The 24,293-nt window shown below is 38.9% G+C and overlaps 2 protein-coding genes across 6 annotated transcripts in view; one reads left to right on the top strand and one right to left on the bottom strand.

Annotated features, from left to right (window-relative positions):
* The window catches only part of dlc1 (DLC1 Rho GTPase activating protein), a 117,567-nt gene extending 115,480 nt beyond the window's left edge, over positions 1 to 2,087 (top strand). For all 5 annotated transcript variants that reach the window (XM_084104180.1, XM_084104181.1, XM_084104182.1 and 2 more), the window contains one exon: positions 490 to 2,087. In XM_084104180.1, coding sequence (XP_083960306.1) covers positions 490 to 586 — 97 coding nt within the window. In that variant the 3' untranslated portion in view covers positions 587 to 2,087. The remainder of the gene's footprint in view (positions 1 to 489) is intronic.
* A 5,407-nt stretch (positions 2,088 to 7,494) lies between these two features.
* On the bottom strand, positions 7,495 to 23,609 carry pi4k2b (phosphatidylinositol 4-kinase type 2 beta). Its single transcript, XM_084099356.1, has 10 exons — positions 23,094 to 23,609; positions 15,284 to 15,435; positions 13,038 to 13,238; positions 12,809 to 12,940; positions 12,271 to 12,424; positions 11,824 to 11,888; positions 10,112 to 10,211; positions 9,552 to 9,685; positions 9,050 to 9,109; positions 7,495 to 8,352 (listed from the first exon to the last, which is right to left on the bottom strand). The coding sequence occupies exons 1-10, from the start codon at positions 23,425 to 23,427 to the stop codon at positions 8,179 to 8,181; spliced, it is 1,506 nt and encodes a 501-aa protein (XP_083955482.1). The 5' UTR covers positions 23,428 to 23,609; the 3' UTR covers positions 7,495 to 8,178.
* Positions 23,610 to 24,293: the final 684 nt, after the last annotated feature.

Below are 24,293 nucleotides of genomic sequence, written 5' to 3' on the forward strand. Positions count from 1 at the left end.
TAATATATGTATTTACTTAATTAGTTATATTTATTTATAGTATTATATTATATAATTTATATATTATATTTAATAATACTAATAATTATTATTATTAATGAAATATTTATTTATACTAATTATTATATTTTCAATTAAAATGTGCCTGCGCCGGCTTTTATTTTTTAATAAATTTTTTATTTGTATTTAAATTTTAAACATAAACACAAATACTATATATATATATATATATATATATATATATATATATATATATATATAATGAAATTAAAATATATCTTATTTTCAAATGAGATATGTATTTATAATAATTGTAATTATTTAATTAAAATACATTTAAAATGAATAAATAATATGTAATATATTATTTTTATTTATAATTATGTAATTTTTTTTAATTCAATATTTATTTCAAATATTTTAATTAAATACAATGACGTGTAAAGGACTTCATCACTCACATACTTTTTTTTTTGTGTGTGATTTTAGGGGTCGTTGCCCTGAATGGTACAATAAGCTGTATGGTCACCTGTGTGCTGCAGAGGTGGTGAGGATACGAGACTCCTTCACCTGCCTGGACAAATAAACACACACACACACACACACACACATCTGGTGTGCACTTTGACGTTTCATTTCACCTCTCAACAAACTCTTGCATTAGAGAGGAAGATGATTTTAAACTCCCTTAACACACGATCTGAGCCCTTAGATGATATGGACTGTCAACTGTGCCGAAATCAACAAGCTACATTGGTCAAAGTTCTTGCCATTTTGATTGCCATCAAATGACAAGCCTGAAAGACTGGAAATAGGCGTTCCTGCTGCTATGACATCATCATCCTTGACGTCACAACGCTTGACCTTGTTACTGAATGTCATAGGGTGACTACATGAGATGGGAGGTGCTTTTGCTTCTGAGAAGCAAGTATGTGTGTGTGTATTTTTGAATGACTGCGGAAGTGAGCATATGAATAGTGTGTCTGATGTTTATGTGTGTGTATTATTGACAAATGAGACATATTCTATGCACTGGCACCCGCTGCGATACAGTGTTTATATCTATTCCTGTGTGCGTCACTGTTACATAGTATCTGCAAAGCTGTGTACAGTGCTTACAGAGAATGGACAGATGGATGAATGAATGGATGGACATGACATGTTTGTCTATAGACAAGACAGAAGGTGGTGGCTGGCACACCTTTGAAAGGAAGACAGGAAATGTGTGATGGAGAAAAAGACTAGTGCATGTAGACACTTAAACAGCAGAAGGTTCCAACAGCACCAAAACCAAAGCTGAGACCAATATACCGATGGACCCATTCTTCAGGATTCCACACAGAACTCCAAAGAATAACACTAATACAGTTTACTCACCCTGAGGCCTGTGATTGGTCGAGATCAGTGCTGCAAACCAATGAAATTCAAGTGAGCTCAACAGTTTGGGCCAAGAGCGTGAAAAGACCTGAAAGGATAGGAAAAGCTTTTTGTTTGGGTTGGATGTTCAGGTTTGATTATAGGGGCTACCAAGCCAATGTCAGAGGATGGTAGAGAATGTATGAGGAGAAGTGATGTCTGTTTGTTTTTGTCAGTGTTAACCAGAAATGAAGTAAAAGTCTAAAATTGTAACAAAGCTTGCATTTACACTTAAATATAGCCAGGCCTGCGGTCACACAGCAGATCAGAGTAGGAGTGCTGAAATCATCCAACAGAGTCCTTTCTGACGTGATGAGTCCAGTATTCCTATTGAGGCGCTTTATGACTGACGGTCCTGGGTTTGATGTCTCGATTTATTACTACTTACGTGCCTGTCCTTGGCAGTGTATCATAAACGTGTGTAAATTAAGCGTATGCTGCCAAACAGAGAATAACGCATGACAATGACAGTTAATTTAAACGCCTCTGTATTTATATCACTCATATCGTGTTTTTGTATGTATCTTATTTTATTGTAAATGTTACACTCTAAGTTACAGAAATGAGAAAGTTGTTTATCTTTTTTATTATTAATGTTATTTCTGTACAGATTAATCATGGTCAAAATGCACTATTAAATGTATTAAAACAGCATGAATGGCTTCCATCTATGATGTGTTTGTGTTCAATGATTGATGTTTCATTAATATTTAAATGTTTGACAAATTTCTGTACAGTTGTGTTCAGCACTCACATTATTAATCGTATTAATCTGATACTAAACTTGCATTAAAACAGTGAATTGCAAATTAATTGAAAATAGAATCAATAATGACATTTATTTAATTTATTTTTTAAATGGTACAGAGTTGTTGAATTCATACAGGTGTTTTAAGTATTTTATGATTAAGTGTCCATTTAAACTATTTGAAAATGATGAATATTCTCATAATTGACATTCCTAGTGACCACTATGGTAACACTTTAGTTTTAGGGTCCAACTATCACTAACTAGTTGCATATAACTAGGATATTGGCTGATGATTTGTACTTATAAAGCACATAATAATGCATTGTTCTGCATGACCATATTCTACATCCCTTAATCCAATCCAATACCTAAACTTAACTAACTGTTAATTAGGCTGTTAACTGTTAATTAAGCAGTAATTAGGAGTTTAGTGAGGCTGGACCTTAATCTAAAGTGTGACCACATTACTAATATCTTTTTTACTAAAGCCAACACCAATGTTTGAGAAGAAAATGTCAGTGTCTAGTCTCAAGGGAGTGAACCAGCTGTGTGGCTGGTGATCTCAGCATCTGCTTACATAATGCATCTATACCGTTCAAACAAAGAGGGAACTGTCATTGCGAAGCCTGCAAGCTGAGGCCAGACTCAAAGTCATACCAGACAGAGAAATGTGTCACCTTTACACCCTTAACATTTCCAGCAATCTGATTTCCAAGAAAGGTAAATAGGCTAACACCTCTTATGGAGTCACATTTATAAACCAATCCAACACAAACAAGTTGTGCTTTTCTGGGAACTAAAAAACAAGCCAGGAAAGGACAGATAAGATGTGTGTGAAGAAAGTTGGGGGTGGATGTAGAGAGAGAGAGAGAGATTCAGAGTTTTCCATCTTTCTTCTGAGAATGAGCTAGAGGAGAGTTCCCACATTGATAAATGATAGCGTGTTAATGTGAAAGAGGGAAAGCAGGACAACACAGTCCTCCAGATTGTGTATGCAGTTTATGACCGCTTCAATTTAGTTCGCCACATGTGAGCTGTCTGACAGGAAAACAATGTAGAACAAAGGCAATAATATGGATGATGAAACATTAATAATTTATTGAATTTGTCATTTATTCTTGTCAGTATTTTTTTTCTGCGCTTAATGAAGCAGCACTTGAGCTAGGATACTGATATTTCTTAAATATCAGCAGTTACGATTAGGCTATTTATAATATGATGTATCATTAGGCATTATGAATGCAATATGAGAATAAATAGCCTAGCCTAACTTTAATAGAACAGCCTGACTTTATAATGTTTCACAAATGCATACTTTTTTTCCCTTTTTTTATTTTATTTTTTAGTTCAGTCTTAGTTTAATTCAGACTGATGTCTTTTTTTTTCAGTTTGAGTCTAGGTGCTCATACTTTCAGGGAACTATAAACTGGCAGTCAAATGAAACTAAACACTGTCCATTTAACGATTTGGACAATTCAACAAACTCGATTCCATAGCATTATTTCCAGTGTTAGGGAGTAACTAGTAACAATGTAACGGCGTTACGTAATTTAATTACAAAATAGATGTAACTATCTGTTACAGTTACTGAGAGAAAAAAGTCTAATTAAATTACAGTAGCCTACTTATGAAAATCTAAATGATAACAATGGGGGTTACATCTGAATATTTTCTTAAAAAAATCTATGATGTTTTGAATAATATTAATGTTGCTTCGCCTGTTTTTTGATGCGCACGATGCCTCCTGCTATGGCCGTTTCGTAAAGCGATGCTATTCTGATGCTGTTGATTGGCTCTCGTTTGAATTTGCAGCGCACCATGTCTGCCAATCACAATGAAAGCTTTATGCTACAATCTGTCTGAGAGTTGCTAGTGCCACCATGGCGAGTGATAAAAAAAAAATAATATGTTCCAGTGCTGGAAATTTAAAAATCATTTCATCCAGAAATCTGTATTTAAGCTCAGAAGACCTATCTCAAAGTTAAACCGATTTTGTGGTGGCTGTGCTTTAAAATGAAATTAGTATAATCTTAATTCAAGTGATGAAGGATTTTAAAAGTCTGACAGTAAATCAGTGAGTATGCTACTACTGGTTAACCCTGCCTGGTTTAAATGTTTGAAAATGATTCACCGTTGAAAACCTTCGTTAGAAATGTAGAAAAGTAGGAAATATAATCAGTTACATTATTTTAATAAAGTAATTTAAATAGTTACACTACTTATTACAATTTAAATAGGGTAACTTGTAAGCTATTACATTTCTAAAGTACTCTTCCCAACACTGATTATTTCACATACAAATATTTCTAGATATTTGATAGACTTTAACAAGCATTGTTTAGGTATTGAAGGGAGCATGGTTAAACAGAAAATTGAGGACATGTTTCTCGCAGTCCAGCTACAAAGGGTTATTAATCAACTTGTTTGGTTTGTTTTGACATGCGAGATACAGCAGTGAGAAAACTATCCAGGACGTGCTGGCATTCTCTCAGCTAGGGCGTAAGGAAGTGGTGTTCGTTTGTGAGTGAACACTGCCACCTATTGGTCATTATAAGAACATGCAGCACTCCATACACAGTAGAAGTAGCAGACGTTGGTTTTATCGGTCACTTTGTCCTTTGCTCTGGAACAGGACTTATGTTACGATGACATTATTCATGCCCTAGGTTTATACAGGTAGGTACAACCAAGTTTAGAACAAAAACACTGACAACATGAACACTTTTTGCACTGCAAATACAGTAGGCCTATAAGCAAGGTGGACGAGCTCAGTTACTAAAAGTGCCCACAGCGTGGCAGCACAACGACAGAACATCAATGTTGTCAACCAGGGGGCCGGGGCCCTACTAAGGCCCTCAAGATGACTTAAGATTATTTAAAATAAAATAAGACAAGCATTAAAATAATCTAAACATACTAAAAAGAAAATTAAGATTTTTCTTTGTATTTGTTGGCTTGTTTGTTTTTTTACTAGCAGATATATATCTTTCTAAAGAGGCAATATTAACATGAAGGGACATGGCATCGGACGCACAGAGGCCGATGGCACATGTCGCTATGCTTATTGGCACATCTGGTCTTCATTGGCATATGCGAGTGGATAGTGGCATGTGCCACTGACACTGTCGAGGAACATCTCGGCGTATGTTGTGACACCTCCAGTAGTGACTGACAGATGAGCTGAGCAGCTATACTGACATAATTGTGACACAAAATCCTAAACAAATAGCCTATTTTAGTGATTTTTAAATTAAAACATAAAAAAGTTGCTGCCTTATATTTAAGTACAATCAACTTGGCTGTTTAAGTCATTTCAACTTAAATTACATTAACTTTTTAAAGAATGAGTTGAATCTTGAATAAAAAAAAATAAAAAAAAGCTGCTCAACTTATTTTGATGAGTTACAGTAATGTAAAAATATATGTGGTGTGGTCATATCTTTTTTTCTTTTCTTTTTTTTTACAATGTATAAAAGTTTTCAAATTTCAAACATGTTCAATTTGTGGCAAGTGCCACTCAGATCCTGGTTAAATGTTATATGTAATTCCAATGTTGTTGATCATGCAAACTGCCCATTTTAGGAAATACAACGAATAAATCTACCATACAGTAAGTCACTACGAATATAAAATCACTGTCCGTTTATTTTTGGATGATGCTGCATACACACTGGTAGGTGTCAGGCACGGCTCTTACTGGCCTACGTCCGCTATACTCACCCTCCTAAACCTCACTCTCATCCTGGTCACGGCATCAAATGAAACCGGTCCAACTCAACCCGCTCCCAGTGGGATTCGAACCAGCATGGTAGACGGGCATGCTAACAAGGACGCTAAAGCCCGCTTTCGCTAGCGCGCCTCTTGAGGCCAGGGGAGTGAGGTTTACATGCACAGCTCTTTCTGTCCTATGTCCGTTACACCACCAGATGTGCCAATAATCACAGCGACGTGCCATGGGCTTCTGTGCATCAGATGCCATATCACTTAATGTTAAAAATGCCACTCTCTTTCTATTTATGCCAAGATCTAAAATTAATTTATTGGATATAAAATGTGACGGGGGTTGAGGTGGGGGAGGGCATGAAGTCAAAAAGGTTGAGATCTTGATGGTCTGGCATCGACTAATGAAACTCGGCCAGCTCGAGGGGCGGCACCAAGCATGCATTTGAAAATCTCACTGCACGCAATTGGATAACACTACGACCAATCACAACAAGCCCCATACGCTTAGCTACCAGCAGAGCTAACTGGTAGATTAGACTCTTGCCGTATCCGGCCGGCAAAACAGCAAAAACGCCCTTCTTGCAAAGGAACGATTAGAACGCCGTCATCTGTTCCTCTTTTAGATAAAAAGCCAAGTCTAAAGGCGGGCGTACACGGTGCGAGTTCGGACCAGGATCGGACACTCGGGAGGTCGTGAGATATTGGACACGTTGCGAGTCAGTTTAACTGATAATTGCGTCAAAGCAGCTGGTACACGGCACGACTGTCCTGCACGAATTTTATCCCGAGCCGGCAGCAATCACGTGAGCTTTCGCGCTAAACACAGAGACCGTCAATGTTGCATGCAGGCAAAGCTTCAGATAGAAAAAATGTGTATGATTAGCAATAGAGGACAGCTGGTGAAAATCGGGCCGACTCCCCGAATTTTTTAAACATGTTTAAAAATGATCGGGAGGTCGTGGAGGTGCTCATAACGTGCTCGGCTCGTAATTCCTCTCACACGCTGCGAGCCGCGACCATGCGAGCATCACCTATTCCACTCGATTTCTCCCAAGTGAAAAAAATCATCTGCGAGCTCGTAAAAACAGCAAAAATCGCACCGTGTACGCACGCCTTAACTCGTTCATTGTAGCGGCCAAAGCCATTTCAAACAACTGGTGTTCATCCATAGCCATCTTGCAATGTTCACTAATGACTTCGACGTCACAGCGCTGTCGTCATCTGTTTAGCTCGCCTCTGGCCCGCCTATATCAGATAACCCGATGTGATTGGTGCAGCTCGGATACAAGGGCATATTTAATGAGCATCATTACTCGAGTCGACGCCAGAGTAAACTCGCTGAGCATATTCAACTTGTGCTCTCGCGAGAACTCTGGATTTCCAAGGTAAGAGAATTGAGGGAAAAAACATTTAATACAAAAAAAAAAAAAAACTTTCACTTTTTTTCCCCTCAAACAGTTTTCACCACAGGTAATTAAAAACTTGCCGATTTGGAACGAGGAATTTTTTTTTTTACATGAAAAAAAGCCCCTCCCCTGGCTTAAAGGGATGATCGACTACATCAAACAAATCAAAAACGTAAAAAATAAATAAACACTAGGTCATTTTTTAACCAATCCCAAAGCTTTATTTTTTATTCACTTCATTTTTAATATACAGCTCTGCTCTAGCAACTGTTCAGCTGGAATACAAAGTCCAAGATGCATACACAGGATTGTGTGAAAGAGAGAAAACAACCTTTTGGAATTATACTTTTACCAGGGGATTCAAAGCACCCACCTTTAACAATGTATATGCCGTCACCAGCATCCTGTTACATAATCAGCAAATACATTCATCATATTAAATACCATGGTCACCAGAGTTCCTTGGTGTTGAAATGTGCTCAGGAGACGTGTAAAATGTAAACTTGCAGGTTACATTCAAGCATTTTTTTTTTTTTTTCAAGTTTAAATTATTTTTAAGCATCATTCTTCATTTATAATATCTATATTTATACTTATAAAATAATTGGCAGTTGAGAAAAGCTGTCACGACATAACTTCAACATTTTCAAAGAACGATTCCCTTTTGACATTCCAACTTGACAGCCATAGTGAGCTGAAGAGGAGAATTCTGGGAAAAGGCTCAGGAAAACAAAAGGCCTCAGATCCTCCGTGCAGTCTTTTAAGTCTCTCCCTTTGCTACATTCATCCATCAAGTCCTTATCAGAAAGTTCTCCATCCAGTGTCTGAATACGCCCTAACCATCAAAGATAGGACCCAGTCTTCATCCTCTGTGAGGTCCCTTTACCAGGAGGTGAAAAAGGGTCTCTTGCAGTGAAACGTCTGGGTAAAAGCATTGCCCAATTGGACCACACGACCCTGGCCTCCTCCACGGCTCCTCTCCACCACCACACGAGGCATCTGCACCAACTGGATGGGGCTCTTCACATCTTTCAAAGCCTGGGTCAGGTTTAAGATCTATTTGAGAAGAACAGGCAAGTACAATTTTACATACAGCAGGGGGTTTTATGCAGCTCTCACAACACAATAACACTTCCTAATCAACTCCAATTAATCAGTACATTACAGTACAGTAATGTACAGTACAGTAAATATTTCCTGAGCATCAAATCAACAGAGTGATTTCTAATGGATCATGTGACACTGAAGACTGGAGTAATGTCTGCAGAAAATTCAGCTTTGCCATTACAGAAATTAATTACATTTTAAAATAATATATACACATAGAAATGTTAATTTTAGATTGTAATAATATTTCACAATACGACTTTTTTTTTTTTTTTTATCAAATAAATGCAACCTTGGTGAGCATAAAAGACTTCTTCAAAAAAAATGATCTTACCGACCCCAATCTTTTAAATGTATAATAGCATAGAGAACACTAGACAAATTAAGTCTGAACATATGCAGAAAAAAACTAATAATGTTAGAGACAATCTTTTACTTGGCATTGCAAAATATGAGGTCTAAATTCAGGTCTACATCTCAGCAGTGATAGGGTGAGAATAGCTTCCCGAATTATACGTTAGCTGTGAATTTTTCACTGTGAAGAGCTCCAGTATTTAGTGAGAATGAAACATGCGAGAACAGAACTCTGTTTCTGGAATAGCAGAGAAAGCATTGTAAAACAATAATTCCAAAGCAAAAAACTTACCTGTCCTCTCATAACGGACATCTGTTTCTCAAACATGGTTTTGTCAAACCCTTTATCCGTCTGAAAACACAGAGTGGTTCATGTGAAAACTCATTTAACTTAAAAGAACATTAATCCATACTAAGATTCTTGCTAATTAATGCATAGAGTAAGACTGAGTAAGATTACACCGACATCATAGAAAACAGATTTATGAGGTCAGGTCGCTTAGAGGGATCAGTTAATGATTTATCTAGACTTTTTCTTGGTTTTGTGAATTTTAGCAGGAATATTTTTAGCAGAGCCACTTAAAATGGGATGAATTTAATGACGCAACTTCTTTAAGGGTTTTAGTGTGCTGACAGCATGCTAAGCTTCAACTTACTAACAGAAACCGGACTGACAGCCTGCTAAAGCCCTGTCCTAGAAGTTGAGTCTCTGAATAAACTACAGCCAAAGCAACACTTTTATAACAAATTCACTGCCTTGAATGGTAAGAATAAAGGTACATTAGATTACCTACTTTGAACATCTCATAAAGGTCCTCACAGAGGTCCTGTACAAAGTTCATGTCAGAAATGCGTGAGAGCACAAGGTCTCTGGTCTCCTGGGTGAAGGGCACTTTGGCCTGAGGCAACCAAGCCCAGTGGAACGGATCTACAAACACCAAAACAAAGACCAATGATTCATTCAGTAAAATCTGGACATACTAGACTATGTATGTTGTATTATGCTTAAATATTAGAAATGAGCTTGGTAGACAAAAATAAACTGAGCATATATGGGAACTTCTTTAGTGTTGTTTAAAAACCTTTAAGAAATTAATACTTTTATAGAGCAAGGACGCATTAAATTGATTGAAAGTGACAGTAAAGACATGTATTATGTTACAAATGATTTCCATTTCAAATAAATGCTGCTATTTTTAACTTTCTATTAATCAAAGAATCCTTAAAAAAAAAAAAATGCATCAGTTTACAAAAAAAAGAAAAAAGAAAAAGATAAGCAGCACGACTGTTTTCGAAGCGTTTCCCGAGCATCAAGTCAGCATATTAGAATGAAATGTAAAAAAAAAATCCTTACATGCTCTCCACTCGTCAGGGTGTTTAAAAGGGAAGGCCAAACCATTATCTATAGCTGCAATCTTTATGGCCGAGTCTTTTGGGTCAGTCCATTCAGATTCCTGAAAAGAGACATGGAAGAGAAACTCAGCATTAGTGTTGGACTGAGAAACAATCATTACGTTAATTTAACCTTTGCAACTTAACCAAATACAAATAAAGGACTCCAACACAGTTGCTTTTGCAATACTGAATAAGTCTTGTTTGACGTGGTGCTATGTTTACAGAGCTTTACTGTGAATATGAAAGGAACTGTTTACCAAGAGATACCATGTATATATTAGGGGTGTAACAATACACTCGTCACAATACAATACTATTGCTGTACTGAAATCGTATATGATACTATCGTGATACTTTAAGCAAAAATAAAGAAACGTTTTTTTATTATTATTATTATTTCTTCTAAGATATATGGAAAAAGTTAAAGTACTGCTGATTACAATGCTAAATTTGGTATTACGGGGTGGACTAAAATAGGCAGTGCACAGGGCAATGGTGACACCAGAATAAACATAATTCTATATTTTCAGAATCATGAATATGTTAGACACAAATGCTTTCACTCTGTCACTGACTACATATTTAAAATAATGCAGGCCCTTTTTTACAAGTAAAATCAGACATTTGGCATTATCAAGACACAAATATTCCCCCATTGCAGTATTATAAATTATATTCAACATTTAATATCTCTGCTCTTTTTTTTCTCTCACACAGTACACCCGCACTTTCAACATTTGTTGGACCTCTTACACAAGCTGCACAACGGCGCTCTCTATCTCCTGTCTCTGCCTCTATTAATGCACTTACATAAGAATAAACCACCTAAAATGCTCTGAATCATCATGCTACTAAAACTAAAAATGTGATCGTGATTTAAATGTTTGTGCTCGTGATTTAAATGTTTGTGCTTTCCCTTTGAGGAATGAAGCTACAGTGCGTATGTGCTTCAGATCAATCAAATCACAGTTCTAATCACAAATCATGTTAAAATGACTATTCCCAAACTTTAATGGGTTAGTTAATCCAAAAATTTCAATTCTGTTTTCATTTACTCATTCACATGTCGTTCTCGCAAGAACATTTGACAGTCCGTGTTTCCTACAGTATGTGTGATTTAAATCTATTCATCATATAAAGAGATAATGTCTCTTCGGAAGACTAGGATTAGCCGTTTGACTGATTATATTTATGATGCCTTTGTGACATTTTTTTGGAAGTTTTAAGTTTTAGAGGAATGGACTTTAAATAGAGGGACAGAAATCTCTCAGGTATCATAAAAAATATCTTCATTTGTGTTTGGAAGATTAACGAAAACCTTATAGGTTTAAAGCGACATGAGGGTGAGTACATGACAGACTTTTTGGGTGAACTATACCTTATAAATACAGTAAGCTGAGTCTATATCACAATGCATATTGTTCACATTACCGATACATGTCACATTTTACATCGCAATATTTTGATATAACAACATATTACACCCCAATAGGTTTAATTATTAAATATATTTTAGTATACTATACATATGCTCATTTGGCATATAAAAAAAAATAGGACACCCCTGCATTTGCCTGCTTCCATTATAGCACATAGTGCACATGGTTATCAGTCATGGCATTTTCTTTGAGCTGCCCAGCAGAAGAGCTCTATAAATATCCCCCAGCTCACCTTCTCTGTCAGCTCTCCATCGCCTGGCTTCTCATACTTGATCAACCAGTTATCGTTCCCTCTGTCTGAAGAAGCCACATAAGAGATGTCAGATTTCCTTGTCAAAGGCACAGTAAACAATTTCTTTTATATGGGAATAACATGTGCTAAAAAAAGGCACATTTGTATTGTGTGGGAGGGTAGAAAAACAGGAAATGAAGAAAGATAATGTAAAGCCTAGCTGTAAAAAAACAAAAAACCATGGCAACCACAGTTTACCGGCAACCAAAATACCATAGTAATAAAATCATAAATTACCCTCCAAAAAGTATAAAAATATACTTTCTCTTTTTTTGACAGTAGTCACTATGGTCACCATGGTAAAGATTTGAAAGGGAATAGGTTCAAGAACATAGGCTAATGCCCAAAGGCATTATACTTCATAACTCATACATCAGTATTGGGTACCTGTGTTTCTAATCACATAATCCAACACCACCAGCCTCTCGAACTGAGACTGAAGCTGCTTCCTCATGTTCTCTGGAAGAGGCTCTGCCTCAAACTTCCTCAGCCAGTAGTCTGCTTCATGATAGCCCTCCACAAACAGCTGAAATGAGCCCACCTACACGAAAGAGAACAAATCAATACTGCTGAAAATCTTGCCCTCTGCTGCTCTCAATTTTCTTCCATGCATTCAAACATCATGTATCCAGGCAGGTTTAATAACTAAAAAGTTTGGTCACAAACTTGGGCACAAAGTGCGAATGAGATTTTAGAGCTACAGCGAAACAACATTTTCAGCAAATATTGACACTAAGCAATCGTATGGCTTCAAAAAACCTAGATTAAAGTGTAAAGTTATGCTTTTGTTATACAGAAAAGATCAGTGTACAAATTAATAAAATATTTCCTTTTGTGTTCCCCACAAGAAAATAAGTTTGGACAAGTTTAATTTTAAGAACTATCCCTTTTAGAAAATGGGGATGGAATTACTATGAGGCGTTACCTTTGGAGGAAGGCCGACTCTGTGAAACCGCCGTCCAACTTTGGGGACTTTCTCCAGGGCATATTTCTTACCACGGGATTTGGCACGGTCAATTGCGCTATAGTGAAAAGTCTCGCTTGACAAATTTACAACCTTAAAAGAAAAGAAAAAATTTTTGGCTCTTAATTCCAAAATCAAAGCTTTATATTAAGGTAAATTAAAATGCCTCTATAATGCCCATCCTCCTTACCTTAGTTTTGGGTACAATCCCCAAACCCAGTTTTTGGTCCACGAGTGAGGCAGCTGCCTCAGAGAGGTAGCCCTGGTTAGGAATGAGGCAGCCACGGCCAAAACAGCACGGGCAGCAGACTTTATGGAAATATTTGGTCCATTTAGGGTTTAAGTGACCATAAGGCTCCTCTGATTTTGGTTTAAATACACCAATGATTTTCTAAAGAAGATAAGATAGAAGAAAAAAAACACATTTAACTAGATTTGAATGCAACTACTATAAATCATACTGTAAAAGGCTTAGTGCTGTTAGGGTGCTTTCACGTTTGGTTTGATTGCTCCCCCTCCCCCTGCTGGATTGCGTTCGCAATATATTATTTGGATTTGAACCGCAGTGCGTTTGCATCAAAAGCAGCAGCGGTTTACTCATTGCATGGTGAGATGATGCAGGAGGTGGTGACAAAATGCATAGCATTGCTCAACTCACTATTATATTTTGGTTTTTGAACCTTTGGTTTTGCTTTCAAAGCATCAGCACATAACGGCACTTGAGTCTATCTGCCTCAAATGTAGGTTACTGCAAATTTTCTAAAGAAAGCAGTAGTCCATTTGTGCTAAAGGCGAGCAGAAATGAGATATACATTATCTCTGCTTGCATTGCGTCAGTCATGCTTGACAGGAAAGTAGTGAGAACACACATTTTTGTGGTGTTTTTTTTTTTGCCTTTATATCAGCAGCGAACCGCCATAGAGTTCACATGAACCATACCACAGACCAACCTTTTTATGCGAACTCTGGTATGGTTCACAGGTGCGCACACGAGTTCGGAAATCAGCGTTCACATACAAATGAACCGAAATCTGACATCAATAGAACCCAGGTGCACACTAAAAGAACTAGTGTAAAAGCAACCTAAGAAACACTTCTTGTAGGCCAATTTATCATCTACATTATGTTTTTCCACTGCTGATGGGAACTTTGTCAATGTTATTGTTCTTCTCACACAAAACCTTCTAGACAGCAACCAGTCTGGTTTCAAAAGCAGCCACTCAACTGAGACTGCCCTTCTCAGTTAGTGAAGCTCTGAGACTGGCAAGAGCAGCTTCTAAATCATCTTTCTGCTGCTTTTGACACAGTTAACCACCAGATCTTCCTATAAACCCTCATGACAATTGGCATCTCAGAACAGCACTCCAGTGGTTCAAGTCTTAACTCTCAGATAGGTCCTTCAGGGTATCTTGGAGGGGTGAGGGTGTCAAAGTCGCAACATCTAGCTTCTGGGGTGCCTCAGGGCTCAGTGCTTGGACTACTTTTCTTCATTTACTTGACATCACTAGGATCTGTCACCTAGAGACATGGCTATTCACCTCACTGTTATGCTGATGACACACAACTCTACCTCTCATTTCAGCCGGATGATCCGACGGTTGCTGCTCGCATCTCAGCCTGCCTAACAGATATTTTTGCTGGATGGAGGACCATCACCTTCAACTTAACCTTGCCAAGACAGAATTGCTTGTGGTTTCAGCCAACTGAACACTTAATCACAACTTCTCAATTCAGCTAGGCTCATCATCCATAAATCCTTCCAGGACAACCAGGAACCTTGGAGCTGTGTTTGATTAGCTAAACTTCACAGACCACATTGCTAGAACTACCCTGTCCCTTTAGACTTGCCTTATACCACATTAGGAAGTATACCTTCCTATCGGAGAATGCTACACAACTCGTTGTCCAAGCCAGGCTGGAATATATTGTAATGCTCTCTTGGCAGGCCTTCCAGCATGCACTGTCAAACCTCTGCAACTGCTCCAGAATGCAGCAGCAAGAGCGGTCTTTTACGAACCAAAAAGAGTACGTCACGGCTCTCTTCATCAATTTGCACTGGCTGCCAATAGCCGCTCGCATCAAATTCAAGGCACATCAAATTTCACTGGCTCTGCACCCCTATATCCTAAACTTACTACTTCAAACTTATATGCCCTCCAGAAGCGTGTGTTCTGCAAGTTAACAGCGCCATGTGGAGCCAATCCCAAAGAGGCACAAAATCCCTTTCACAGACCTTTACTTTGAGTGTTCCCTGCTGGTGGAATGACCTGAGTCAATTGTTCTTTTGTTGATTCAACTGCTTCTATTGTTCACCTTATTTGTAAATCGCTTTGGACAAAGGTATCTGCTAAATGATTAAATGTAATGTTCTTCTGTTACGGCGTTTAAACTTGATTTTCTTAGGGGCAATCTCAACACCCATTTAAATACACATACCCCTTTAGGATCCTTGACAAAGTAGCTTCCACTGGATCCTTGCGAGATGCGTTCAGGAAATACGCCATTTTCTATCGCCTGCTCCGCCCTTTGGATAATCTCTCCAAACTCTGGGTCTTCTGGGAAATGGTTGAAATCTCCACTGCCATTACCTATATGCGCAAATACAAAGCGAGTCAAACGTACAGTGCAGCAAATATATTCACTTGTGTCTGCATTTATATGGAAATATGTCCCCTCATCTCAAAAGGCCATACAGCAGAACATTTTGGGGAATGATTTTTTTTTTTATAATTTCCATCAGAGTGAAATTCATGCTCAAGGCCATTTTTATCTGGAACAATTTACCCTACTCCTAGAAATCAAAGCTTCAAAGCTGAATCACTAGTGAGCATGCAATTTAGTCAAACACTTTTGCTATGTCTGCAAACCAGCCTTCAAAAAGAAAAATTAAAAGAGCACTGTGCATTTCTGGAGTGCAAAAAAGGCTGAACAATATATAGGTGTTAGATGAAAGGTACAATATTAAAAGCGATTCATCTAAAGACCAGCAAATGCAACGTTTTCATGTGCTGTACTAGGTCTTGACAGCTTTAAATGTAGGTTCTCCTACCCATTCTGTAAAATTTGGCAAAAAAAAAAAAAAAAAGAAGAAAAGTAGACTAAACAGAATCAAGCTAGTATAATTCCTGTACAAGCTAAGAATTATAGTATTTCTTAATGCATGCACCACAAAGAAGACTTCTACATATTCCTTCAAGTTGGCTTGATCACCTTTCTATTTTAATTCCATTTTTTAAATGCATGCCCTTGTAATTCTTAATCAAAAACTTGATCTTCCCAAGAAATGACAGACTTCTCTCTGGTGATGTATGCTGGACTTCTCCAATCATTTCATCCGCTTATAAACCCCGTTTCTTACAATCAGCTGCAAACTCACATTTAGATCTGCTTCCATTTAATTAACCAAATCACTGGCCTACATTTTTTTATATTGAAAATCCATTTTAATCAGATGTTTACTTGGATCTTATAATACAGAAGATTTTTTTTTTTTTAATTTTTTGTAGTGACACCATTGTGGATTCCTAATGCAAACACACACACTCATGTCCTATGTGATCTACGTAGAGGCAACTGATGATCCAGTTCCAGTCACCATCCATTCCAAACTAAAGTAGAGAGAGGGCCTGCATGTCTCTTACTAACACTGAACTACATACACAACATGCTCACTAAGGCTTTGTTTAGAAAGGCAGCAAAAATTGGTGAATATGATTCAAGCTGATTTCGTTTTTTGACAAACCACACGAAACCCAAAGTTTACAAACCTGATCAAAGCCAAACCGGAAAGTGGTTTGATGCTCTCAGCTGTTGAAAAAAGCCTTGCTGTATCTGCAAGATGCATGCATTATTACTATAGCAACCAATGCAGCTACACTCTACAAACAGATTATCGATTAAGTCACTTGCAAAATGACAGCATAGACAGCAAGTCCTAAAAATCTATTTTTAAAATGCAGTGTGAACAAAGCCTAGCACACATACGCGTCACGATACATGTACCCATGAAGGATATTTATTTATTTCACAATGGATTTTACCAAAACTTGCACTTTTTTTCAGAATCCACTACAATGAATGCATACACTGCAGTAAAAACTGTGGCTGGTGGGTCTCATTCATGAAACACGAGCAGAACGAATTTGTGTAAATCATGTGTAAAGTGGTTCTGGCGTAAATTTTCGGATTCATTAAAATGTTCGTATTTTTCAAATGTTAGTTGGTACGAAAGAAATCTACACCTGCTCCCAGCCACGCGTAAATAGTGCGTTTAACATCCGAACTTTTTGCTCATTAATAAGGCTGCATTTTAATTCACCTTAATCGGGTACATATTTACACAGCATTTTGAAAAAATATTATATATAGTAATTACATACGGTTTTTCGTTTTACTTTTATTATGAGAGCCAGTAATAGCATCTGCAAATGGAACACAAGTCCGCAAGTCACAAGTGTTGCAGTCAAGCTTCATGTCGAACCATTTTCTTTTCACTTCTGGGACTGTTCCATTAACAGATGAAACTCCATTAACTGCATCTGTAATATTGGAATTCATTAACACACACACACACACACACACTTCACTATCAAATCTGACGTTTACGAAGTACTTGTGAATCAGGAGAAGAGTTTTCGGGAAGGTCTCTTTACGTGCAAATCACTCACATATTTACTCGTATATTTACGAATGTTTCATGAATGAGACCCAATGTTTTAACCAGCCACTTTCTTGTCTTTAACTGACAATGTGTAACTGCATGTGAAAATTAATACTACAAGATCTACAATACTTAAGTTGTTTATTTCATAGGGTCTCAAGTCTCAAGGAAATACTGACATTTTCTCTTTCTCTCTTATACACACACAAACCATGAACTGATACACATTTCATTAAATGAGTAGGGCAGATTAAACAAAAAACAAACATTCCTCCACCCATCCTCCCCACTCCCAGTCCAATTTACTCCTGCTCATCAGAATCAGATTCTGAAGTTTCAGAGGTGCTTTTCGTGGCCTTTTAAGGCTTCCAGTTTTAGGTTTTTAGTTCCAACAATGAAACTATTAGTTCTCTTATTGGCATCTTCTGAAGTGTGTTGACGACATACCGAACAGAACATTGTCAGACTTGTCTCGTCGTAAACTAACCAATCGCGGGACTCCCCATTGTTCTTTAAAAAAAACGTTTTTTTGACCTTCGCCTCTTTGTCCACTGTCTCCTGAGATGTTTTCTCTGCAGACCTCTTAACACCTACGATGTAACGCCACATTTTTTTGAAGGTGTGCCTCCTCTAAAAGTGTCCGGGTGAAACAGCATGCTACTTTTATTTACCTGCCACGGTGGCTGGTAGGTGAAGCGAGTTTACCACCCGCATTTGGCTGGTGCTAATTTCCATCCCTGAGTAAAACTAACACAAAGTGGTCTACATATGCTCTAAAAGGTAAAACACATACACACACTCAGCTGACGGTCTCTGGGTGAATAAGAGAGTCCATTAGACACAGAGAGAACCTCTCTGATGGCCATTAAACATTTAGAAGACAAGAACACTCTCCCTCTCTTGTACGTACACAGACCAGACACACCCATACAAACACACCTCAGAAACATCTGCATGTCATAAATATCAATAATGAGAATAGCTTGATTTTTAAAGACTTCATCTTAGCTACAATGTGTAATTAAGACGTACTTGTGCCATTTCCAAATTCATTCAACATTCCAATGTTTAAATCAAACTGATGTTGTAAGCATGCTGAGCATACTGAGAGATCTCATTTACACAAAAAAGGACAGTCAGAAAGAGTCTAGTAAAAAATCCATTGAAATAAATAACTGCAAGTGCAGATGTCTTGGTCATGCTGCCAAAATTGCATGATTTCAAAAAGACTAGACTAATTTCCCTACTTTCAAATATACTCACATCCAATCCACTTCCACATTACAGCAGAATCAACACAAAATAACCACCTCCAGGGTGATACAAGGCATAATTAGGTTTTAGATCTAATAAGAACAAATTTAAAGTCGACATGAAATGAAAATTCACACCCCTTCCACCGGCTTGTCGTCGGCCCACAGTGCATCCTGGTGCCATCACTTCTCCAGGTAAACGGCACACAGTCATCCACATGACATAAAAAGCAAAAAAAAAACACAGGACTCATTGGACCAGGCGACCTTCTTCCACTGCTCTAAGGTCCAGTTCCTGCGATCGCGTGCCCAATGTTGGTGCTTTCGACGGTTGACAGGGGTCACCATGAGCACTCTGATTGTTCTACGGCTACGCAGCCCCATTCACAGCAGAGTGCAATGAATTGTGTGTTGTGACAATACTCCCAATTACTATATTGTGTGGCTTGTGCTACAGTAGACTTTCTGTTGGCTCGGACCAGACAGGACAGCCTTCATTGCTTGTGCATCGATGAGCTTTGAGCGCCCAACACCTGGTCATCAGTTTGTAGCTCCTCAGACTACTGTTGGTAAATTCTCACCACTGCTGACCGAGAGCAAACCACAAGCCTTGCCGTTTCAGAGATACCTTAAACAATCGCCTATACACAATTTGGCGAAGTTTAAAGGCTCAGGAAAGGAGGCGGGAATCGGCGAACTATCAACGTAAAGTTTAATGACACAAATAAACAAACAAAACCAAAGTGAAGTAACGGATGACTGTCTCATATAAACATAAAACACAACATAAATAGTCCAGGCCTGGGTCGTTTCTCGTCTTGCACTGTCTGTGAGACTCGAGACCGGTGTGGCGCACAGGTGACGCTCATTAGCACTCGCACCACCGGCCCCGCTCTGTCCTCAAGGCGCTCAACCTCGCTCTGCTTGTCACATACCCTTGAAAATGTGCTCTACTCTCCCCCCTCCAGGGGGGCCTTCATGGCCGCAGCACCTGGGGTAAGGACAGACGAGGCGAGAGAATAGGAGACAGAAGGATGAGGAGAGACAAAAAAAAATAATCTGCCAATTGGTCCTCAACCAGCTGAGAGGCCCTCACATGCAGTGCCATGCGATGGTAGTGGACACTCCTCAGTGGACAGCTCCATACTCCTCTGCTTCCTGGCGGACAACAATGGCTCCTCCGGCTACAGGCGCTGGGCAGCAAGCTCCCCATTCTGGGCTCCTCACTCTGTCTGCTCCTCCCCATCATGGCAGACAGCAGCAGGTCTGGCCTCCTACGAACGACGAACTCCTCTGTCCCCTCACAGATCCAGGAGCACGGCAGTGAGCTCTCCGCTCATTAGCACTCGCGCCACCGGACTCGCTGCGTTCCCACGCCTCTCAGCCCTACCCTGCTTGCCACATTGGCCCTTGTCAAATTCACTCAGATCTTTATTCCTGGCCAGTTCTCCTGCATCAAACATGTTGATTACAAGAACTGATTGTTTGCTCAAGTCGAGTCTGGACGCTTTCCGAGCATTACCATCTAATCTACCCAGACCTTAACATGTCACCTTATTATTAGGAGATGGAGATTAGGAGTCATTAGGAGATGATCAGCAATATTTGCTTCATCTGTGCCTAGTCATATTGTTTTGGCTTATCAGTGTATGTTAGCCTGACAAACCAGACCCACATCAAGATGTTGGGTCTGGGAACACACCATTGGCAGGGCTCAATCTGAGGGGCAGGATAAACGGTTGTCTTTCAAATTCCCTCTGCACGCAATAGGATAGCGCTACAACCAACCGGAGCATTTTCCCACCAGCGGAGCTAGTTTATAGATTAAACTTTTGCCGTATCCAGTCGGCAAAACTCTGAACACATCCTCCTTTTTTAAGAATGACTTCAGTGCTGTTTTTTGTTCTTTTCTCAAAGAAAAGCTTAATTCCAAGTCCTCCAGATTCGCGGCCAAAGCAGATTCAAAAGGCCGCTGTTCGCCAACAGCAGCAGCCATCTTTGTTTTCAAGTAGCAGGGAATTCACACGGAACCGTCGCAACTCTGCCGCCATTATGTTAAGCCCGCCCACCAACTCTATACACGATGTGATTGGCCTGACTAGAGTTTGGTTTTTCCAGCTCGCAAGCCATCGGAGAGTTGCTAGACGACACTGGCTGCAAAATAAAATTTGCTGCCGCTAGATTTCTAGGCTAAGTGTATGTCACAATATGGAAGAAACAAATCTGTCATTGTGATTCTGTTTCATTGCAATTTTAAGCTTTATTTAAGTGTTATGTGATGATCTTTGGATGTTATCAATCATATTACTTTGTCGTGTAAATAAAGAATGTCTCATTTCTGGCAGCATTTTTATTTAACAACTACAGACCCTTTCCAAAAAATTAGAATATCATGGAAAAGTTTCTTTATTTCCATAATTCCATTCAAAACGTTAAACTTCCATAGATTATAGATTCAGGGCCCACAACTTAAACGATTTCAAGTATTTAGTTGTTTATTTGTACATAATTTGGGCTTCCAGCTCATAAAACCCACGGAAACAGGATTTCAAAAAATTAGAATATTACATGAAATCACACAGTAATTACACAGTGATACCATGGTCATTGAACCAGGTTTTGGTTCTTTTGGCAGTGTGGGCAGGTGCAAATCCTGCTGGAAAATGAAGGAAGCATGAAGTGCTCTGAAAATGTCCTGGTAGACGGCTGCGTTGACTCTGGATTTAATAAAGCACAGTGGACCAAAGTCCTCTTTTCTGATGAGAGCAAATTTTGCATCTCATTTGGAAACCAAGGTCCCAGAGTCTGGAGGAAGAATGGAGAGGCACACAATCCAAGATGCTTGAAGTCCAGTGTGAAGTTTCCACAGTCTGTGTTGGTTTGGGGAGCCATGTCATCGGCTGGTGTTGGTCCACTGTGCTGTCCACTCAACACAGCTGTCTACCAGGACATTTTCAGAGCACTTCATGCTTCCTTCATTTTCCAGCAGGATTTGCACCTGCCCACACTGCCAAAAGAACCAAAACCTGGTTCAATGACCATGGTATCACTGTGTAATTACTGTGTGATTTCATGTAATATTCTAATTTTTTGAAATCCTGTTTTCGTGGGTTTTATGAGCTGGAAGCCCAAATTATGTACAAAACAACTAAATACTTGAAATCGTTTAAGTTGTGGGCCCTGAATCTATAATCTATGGAAGTTTAACGTTTTGAATGGAATTATGGAAATAAATAAACTTTTCCATGATATTCAAATTTTTTGGAAAGGGTCTGTATATGTTAAACACTTGCACACTTCGTTATGCCTATAAAAAAAGAAAAAAAAAAGAAAAAAAATAGCATCACAGAGATGCAGTTCTAATAATACCTTCATTTAAAGTAGGCAATGCAACCCCTTTTGAGAGACCCTAATGATTTTTTTCCCTTTCACTGAAGGCTCGGATGTGGATCTCAAAGAGAAAGCAGAAAGTGTGTTTCTGCTCTCTAGCTTATCCGCATTAACCCGTTATTAATTTGCAAGGAAACTTTATTGCGTCAATGCACTCTACTCTAACACTCTTGTGAGTACAGACGCACCTGCAAAGACGAAAATATATGCAGCAAGTTGCAACACACAGAAATAGTTAAGTATGTGTATCAAGAGTTGTGTAGATATTCCAGCAGCTGCTGTGGTGTCACCTGTACACGTGCGATCCAAGTTCAAAGAGCATGTAAGCTGAACTCTGGAAAGGTTGCATAACGGACCATGTTCTGAGATAAAGCAGATGGGGTAACAACAGGCAGCACATAGCGCAAGACGCGTGGGAGTGAATTTTGAATATTTCATACATTTCTTTTACATTAAAACTTGTTCAGTGCGTGTTAGGAGGAGACACACACACAAAAAAAAAAAACTCTGTTTGATTTAATATCTTACAAAGTTCCCCAAAGTACATTAGCTGTTTTTTTTTTTTTTGGAACACACTGCGCTTAACAGAAACAGAACACGAGCGGTTGCTATGGAAACTAATGCAGAGAAGACTGGTCCCGTGTGCGTTCTTTCTCCAATTTAATTCAGATTATACAATAAAATGACGAAAAGTGGCTGTCGTTCAAAAAAGTGGGAGTGGCTATATACAAAGGCGTGGTCAGTAGTGTTATCTTTCATAAATAGGGTAGATTTTGTTTTGTTTAAAAGTAGTAACAGAAAATTGCTTTTTGCAAACCTGATGTATCGCACTGTATTTTGTTAGAGAAGCTAAACAAAAGGTGTCGAAGTGTGTGAAGACAGTAACCTATAGTTTGAGCCAGTTTAATCAGATTATGAGTGATATCCAGCTCATATAGCTCACCTGGAGATGCCAGATTATCAGATGATGAACTGTGTCTGTTCCTTCGCGTCCTTTTCTCTCTCCCAGCCCGAGGTGAGAGATTCCCGGCAGGTCCTGGTAACAGAAGCGCCTCTTCCCCCGACCCGTCCGCTTCCAGCTCCGTCAGCACGCTTTCCGTCGAGTCCGAGATCCGAACCGCTGCCCCGGGGTTAAGCGAAAGTCCCAGTGACGGCACCGGCCGGGTCTTTTCAAATAAGACCGCGGGCACCTCCGAATTGAGAAAGTTCGCCTCCGGTGTTAAATCTCCACCGCCTTTCTCCGGCTCGCCGTCGGTGGGATCGCATTCTGCCATCATTGTGGACCGTGTGTGTTTTCTGTCTCTGTCCAGAGAAACTCAGACACCTCTCAAAAACCCCGCGTCATATCCGTGAGTCCGTCTTTAAGAGTTTGTTCTTTCTTCTTAAAGACGCGCTGATGCTCTCGACCGATTTAAGTCCACATCACCCGTCACCATTACCGACTTCCTATATTCTCAAGCATGCGCACTGCGTGCCCGCACCGTCGGACAGGTTTTTAAAGGCGCAGTGACGCTTAAAGTCCCAATGAAAACAAAATTGACATTTTCTATTTTATTATGGAATATTGCAGTATATATATTATAAATCATTTATCCATACACATTTTTTTTTTTTTTTAATTCATGTGCCCTGTAATCTTTAATATTCTCTGATGACGTGTTTACTGGCGCCAGGGCAGGACAAACTTTCACTAATGTGATCACAGCGAGTGAGTCCAAAAGTAAAAACTCCATTCATTTTAGTGTCCAAAAGTAAAAAAAAACTCCATTCATTTAGGGAAAATGATCAGGTTGTTAGTCAGTGTTGACGCAAGCAAAACGCTCCAAAAGATCTCTTTAGCCTCACCCACTCCCGTGAAGCACTGCACTCCATACACTCTCAAAATATTTCATTATATACACATATTTTACATATTTTGCTATAAATAAATATATATATATATATATATATATATGCACACCCGGTGCAACTAACAAAGCCCTTGATTAGTTGCATTAGGTGCTCCAGGGGTCAGAAAGTAAAGTCCTGCCATATGTTTATTCCAGCCATGAACTCAGCCAGCTGATTTCACTATTTAGTTCTATCTCCTGGCTGAAAAACTGTGCTAATTAGCAAATCCATGTGATTGGAACAAAATACTGAG

This window comes from Abramis brama (assembly GCF_963993115.1).
Source record: "Abramis brama genome assembly, chromosome: 2".
Taxonomy (NCBI): Eukaryota; Metazoa; Chordata; class Actinopteri; order Cypriniformes; family Leuciscidae; genus Abramis; species Abramis brama.